General features: G+C 47.8%; 1 protein-coding gene across 2 annotated transcripts in view; it reads left to right on the forward strand.

The window, feature by feature from the left end:
- prex2 (phosphatidylinositol-3,4,5-trisphosphate-dependent Rac exchange factor 2) overlaps positions 1-6000 on the forward strand; it is a 140742-nt gene that overhangs the window by 56267 nt on the left and 78475 nt on the right. For both annotated transcript variants that reach the window (XM_076290911.1, XM_076290912.1), the window contains exons 17-19: positions 378-470; positions 3335-3483; positions 3596-3681. In XM_076290911.1, the coding sequence (XP_076147026.1) occupies positions 378-470; positions 3335-3483; positions 3596-3681 (328 nt within the window). The remainder of the gene's footprint in view (positions 1-377; positions 471-3334; positions 3484-3595; positions 3682-6000) is intronic.

Below are 6000 nucleotides of genomic sequence, written 5' to 3' on the forward strand. Positions count from 1 at the left end.
GCGTGAGGAGTGGGATGAGTGCAGCCGCTTGGCACAGACCAGTCATGAGTGAGCACAAATCTGGAGCGTGCACTTACTGTTATTCAAAACAGCAGTGAGAGAGGAGAAGGGGAGTGAGAGTGAGAGAGAGAGAGAGATAAATGTGAACATTCCTATTTGAAAGATGGTTTATCATTGCAGCTTTAATTCTGAAAGAATAAGCAAATCCCATCTGGCATCTGAAAATTCAGTAGTGTGTGTGTGTGTGTGTGTGTGTGTGTGTGTGTTTGTGCGTGTGTGTGTGTGTGCGTGTGTGTGTTCGTGCGTGTGTGTGTATTTCTGTGTGTGTGGGTCTGTCTATGAGTGTGGTGAACTCTGTGTGTGTGTTTAATCTGCAGATCAGGCCCAGTGCTGGAGGTTACGGCTTCACTCTGGAGGACCGCAACCGAGTGCCCATCATCAAGTCTGTGGAGAAGGGCTCACATGCAGAGGTGAGCCTCAACACACACACACGCACACACACACACACGCACACACACACACACACACACACACACACACACACACACACACACACACACACACACACACACACACACACATACACACACACACACACACACACACACACACACACACACACACACACACACACACACACACACACACACATACACACACACACATACACAACTAACTGCAGCTGTCTGGCTCCAGCTGAGATGCTGATGATGGATGTTTGCTTAAATTGACTCACTCCATGTAAACAGGATTGTTGTTACTTCTTCTTGACCTCAGCGACTTATTGCGTCAAAACAAGGAGATGGATTCTGGCGCTGCTGAAATGTAAAACTGCAAAAAGGGTGGGAGTGTGTCGAGTGAGATTGACTTAACGGCTCTGTGGAGTGCATAGTATCTTCGCTATTCATGTCTCTCATTAAGCTGCTTAATTAATTACCTGCTTCTTTCAATGCTCATTTTAAGCATACTTCATATGTCTGCACCTGAGTGGGCTTAGACATGTGATCACAAAGTGGGATGGCACACTTTCACTTCCCTTCACTCAGTAACACATACCCTAAGCACACACACGCACACATGTATGTACACATTCACACACACCTACCCACACAAGATATCTTTCACTTCACACAGTAACTCAACCCTACACACACGGACACAAACACGGACACACACACACACACACACACACACACACACACACACACACACACACACACACACACACACACACACACACACACACACACACACTCAAGCCATCTCTATCCTCATGCTGACCCTGTGACGTTTGTCAGGTCACTACCTCAGGTCACTCACTGTAAACAAAACAGAGATTCCGGATCCCCCGCTGACCTCTCCGACAGCATTTCTCCTCCTTCTAGAATCCTCTGGGGAGTCTGTGTATGTAAAGGCTTGTTTTGAATATTTGCTCACCAAATAAGTGGGGGGGGGGGGTACATCAAGGGTAAACATTGGCACGGAACCGGCTCCGCGGAAGGCTTGGGAATCTTTTATGGTCAGGCTTCGGCAGGATGGCAGGGACGTTTTTTTTCCCTGAGGTTTTTGGGGCCGGCGAACCCAATTAGGGGCTGATTTATCACTAACTCTATAGACAGAAGCCTCCGCCGGGCAGCATTTTGCTCTACGCTTGAACTTTCGCTGTGGTAACCGACGGACATTGAAATCAACTGTTGTGGTTTTCCAGAGCCGAAATAGAACACATGGAAAAGGGGAAAAAAAGCCCTTTGCATTCTTGAGGTTGTCTTTTTGATGTTTGGCATCTTTGATCCGGCCCAGATCCTAATGTAGAGGAGGGTGGGAGGGGAGAGTGGCGCGGTTTATCCCTAGGGTGGAGGATGGGAGCTGGATCAATAGAGAAGCACAGGAAGTCTAGTTCACTCAAGTCTTCAGATGGACTCTCAGAGAAAAAGATGAGGGTGCAGCTTAGAGCCTTTAAGCTTTCGTAAAATTCTCCTTGCATCGTTATCTATACAGAAGAGCCTTTACTCTACATACTTAGGAACATCTTTGGAAGATATTATTTACAATCTATTCCCAGTCAGACAAAGAGTCAAAAGTACAGTATGAAATAAGTAGAAATGAAAAGAAGAGTATCTGTCAAAACCGTCCTTCAACTAATCTAAGGCTAGTTGAGAGAACACCCAGGAAGAGCTCTACTTTACTGTAAGAATATTAGTGAGTGTTAGCAGGCTTATGGATCAGGCACTCTTGTGTGGAGAACCTTCCAACAGTCCTCTGATGAGGCACTGCGGCAGAATACAACAATGAGATCCAGCTGTGCTCTCCCAGAGATAAAGAGCTGTCTTCTGACCATCCCCTGCTATCTGTTAGAGGAAGAGAGAGAGAGAGAGAGAGAGAGGAAGAGAGGGAAAGGGGGATGGAGAGAGAGAGAGGGAAGAGAAGGAGGGGATGGAGAGAGAGAGAGAGAGGGGAAGAGGGTGATAGAAAGAGAGGGAAAGGGGATGGAGAGAGAGGGTGAAGCGAGAGAGATGTGTAAAGAATGTGATGGAGAGGTGGTGGGCGAGAGAGAGAGAGACAATGGAAAGGGAGGATGATATTGAGAGAGAGGTAGTGGGAGAGAGGGTTAGAGAGGGGTTGGATGGTGAGAGAGAAGGGTAGAGTGAGGGGGTGGGAGAGATAGAGGGAGAGTAGAGGAAAGGGGAGTGAGAGGGAGAGAGTGTGTGAGATCGCCCACTCTCCTTTGTAACATGCTGAGTCGGCGCTCGTAGGAGAGAATCCTCCTGTGGCTGGGACAGAACAGAGGAACTGCAGACAGTCTGACTTTCATTAGGGCCATTCACATACTCTCACACAACTCTCCCACACAACACACAGAGTTACACCAGAGCTAGAGCTAGAACTCCACTTAGAACCAGAAGTAGTGCTAGAACTCCACACAGAACTAGTGCTAGAAATAGATCTAGAGCTTGAACCTTAAAGGAGTCTACACTACTGCTGAACAATTGTGTCATGTAGACATAATTCGTACATCAAGTGAGAATTTATTAGTCCACAGTAATAGTAGTAGTTGTAACTTTTGTGTGCCATTGACGATGAATTTGTGCCATTGATGAAACAATATTATTACAGGCAATTTACCAATTTAATTTAACGTAACCAAATTAAAGTTGTTTTATTGTGTGTCTACCCACACACATGAGAAACTGATAATAACATTTTATTTTGTTTGCCAACTTTGCATGCTTCTTGGTTGGTGTTTTGTGTTGCTGTCTAGATGGCTGGTCTATGTTTCGAAGTTTGAGTAAAACTGAATAAATCAGTCCTCTTCATTGTTGTTGTTTTTCTGCAGATGGCAGGTCTGGAGGTGGGGAAGAAGATCTTCGCCATCAATGGGGACCTGGTATTCCTGCGGCCCTTCCAGGAGGTGGACAGCCTACTGAAGCAGTGCTTCAATAGCAAGGGCCCCATCCGGGTGCTGATCAGCACCAAACCCAGAGAGTAAGACGCATGCGTTTTGTTGGTTTGTTGTGTGTGTATGTTTTATTTGTATGTGTTGTGTCTCTCTGTTCATGTACTTTATTATTCTCCTCTCTTCTCCTCGCTTGTGCAGGACGGTGAAAATCCCCGACTCAGCAGACGGCCTGGGCTTTCAGATCCGCGGCTTCGGCCCGTCTGTGGTGCATGCAGTTGGCAGAGGTGAGGCCCAGGTGGTGTGTGAGAAGGCTGTTTGGAACTTAGTGGATCTGAGTTTGGGGAGGGAGTTTGGTGCCGAAGGTGTTAGTTAGAGTGGATGGAGTGAGAAGCCTGGTGGAAGCCTGAATGCCTTGTGGATATCTGTTGAGATAACGGGTTTAAAAGAGCTCGGTAGTGCAAGCCGCCCAGCCACTAGCTAGTTTGCACATTGACATCAGATGATATCTGGACAGCACAGAGCATAGCCATTTTTGTCACGTTATGTCAACAATGGGTGTTTCTTCGCATTCTTTATGTTTGGATGCTTTCAGCTAAAACAAGCAAACAACTTCGAAAAAATCCACGTAGAACCTTTAAAAAGAATAATGGGTGAGTGACAGGCAAAGGTGAAGATGGAGGCATGAGGAGATGGCTCTGGCTGGGTTTGGTTGAGTATAGCTTGGCTGAATGAGAGTGAAGGGCTGGTTGGATGGATAGCTGCTGGGCCTGTTGATAGTTGGCTTGCGAGATTGGTTAGACACGTGGCAGGTGAGCTGAGATGATTGGTGTTCAGGACACACTGGTGAGGTTCTCAGATGGTGGTTGGCTATCGCCAGGCGTCAGTGTCTAGGAATGTGAGAATTGGTTATCGCAGCACAGAGGTGACGTGGTCAGATGTGTTGATGTGGTCTGTTGTGGTGAACGGCTAGCTTGGCTGAGTGGAGGCCATGAGGAGACTGTATGTCTGTCTCTGTCCTGCTTTCCCTGCACACGCAAGCAGGACACATGGCCCACAGCTGGGGCTCGGTGAGTACTCATGCACATTATACCCTTGCACACTACACCCATATATACATGTGGAAATGCTCGCGAACACACACACACACACACACACACACACACACACACACACACACACACACACACACACATGCGCGCACACACACACACACACACACACACACACACGCACACACACACGCAAACACACATGCACACACACACACACACACACGCAAACACACATGCGCACACACACACACACACACATACACACACACACACACACACTCTACAGCAGGGCAGGTTTATGCTTGCCGATCTCTTCCCATCTGGTCAGAAGATGAGTACGCTGACAGAAAAAAACTCTCTGAAAACAAGAGAAGCCAGTGGCCTCAGAATTGCCTGTCTCTTAAGAGAAAGAGCGAGTGTTTCTGGGAAAGTGCAGATAAGATGTTGCCCTCTCCAGAAACAGTCTAAAGGCTGAGCTGCTGCAATCACTGCTCTGCTCTGCTCTGCTCTGCTCTGCTCTGGGCCTCCAGTGCCCAGAGAAATGCTCTGGAGTCGCCTCCCTGGCCGGCTCCACACTCTCCCGCTGTCTACAGAGAGTGAGGGGGAAAAGGTTTCACTCTTTTTCTTCTTCTTCTTTTTTTTTCTCTCTGTTTCTTTCTCACTCACATTCTCTCTCTGGGATTCATGTGATTTCAACAGTCAATTCTCTTTTTCCTCCCTGGTGTTTCTCCCTCTCTGGGGTTTGTTGTCTGTTGTCCTCAGACGTCTCTCACACCAGTGTGCTTCACATTTATTGGCACATTTATTGGTAAAGTTGAGCAAAAAGACGTGTAAAAAAACATATTTTTGATAGAGAGAAGGTGTGAAAGAAAGAGATTGAAACAGAGGGAAGGAGAATGTGTGAGACAAACTGAGAAAGAGCGAGTGTGAGAGAGAGAGGTGCAGAATGCAGGAAACAAAGACAGAGAGAAAGAGGGAGAGAGTGATCAGAGAAAGAGAGAGAGAGAGAGAGAGAGAGAGACAGCAGACATAAAAACAAAAGAGAAATAGAGTTGCACAGAGAGGGCAATGATAGAGAAAGAGAGAGATAGAGTTGTAAAGACAGAGTGAGAGTGAAAAAAGAAAGCAGCGACGAGAGAGAGAGAGAGAGAGAGAGACAAAAAAGAGATAGAGAGAGAGTGATGAAACTGAGCGCTTGTGTTGCTTGCGGTGCCGTCCCTGCTGGGCTTCTCACTGAGAGACCCACAGGCAGACCAGCGGGAGTCTCTCAGTAGGGGTGTGTGTGTGTGTGTGACCAGCGGGAGTCTCTCAGTAGGGGTGTGTGTGTGTGTGTGACCAGTGGGAGTCTCTCAGTAGGGGTGTGTGTGGGGGCTGGGGGTTGGTCCCCCTTAGGGTCAGCTCATCCTCTAAACCCCCTGCCGCACTCCCCACACCTCACAATGGCATCCCCGCCACAGGGGTCCGCTGCCGACATGCCTCCCGGTGGTCACCCTCGCATGCCGTAGCCGGATTAAGAGCCTCTAAGCACCCTCTGAGCACATCTGAGCTTCA

The sequence above is a fragment of the Alosa pseudoharengus genome, unplaced genomic scaffold (genome assembly GCF_046254945.1).
Source record: "Alosa pseudoharengus isolate Yale_2024_CS ecotype anadromous, Long Island Sound unplaced genomic scaffold, YU_APseudo_1.1 YU_APseudo_1.1_scf_18, whole genome shotgun sequence".
Taxonomy (NCBI): domain Eukaryota; kingdom Metazoa; phylum Chordata; class Actinopteri; order Clupeiformes; family Clupeidae; genus Alosa; species Alosa pseudoharengus.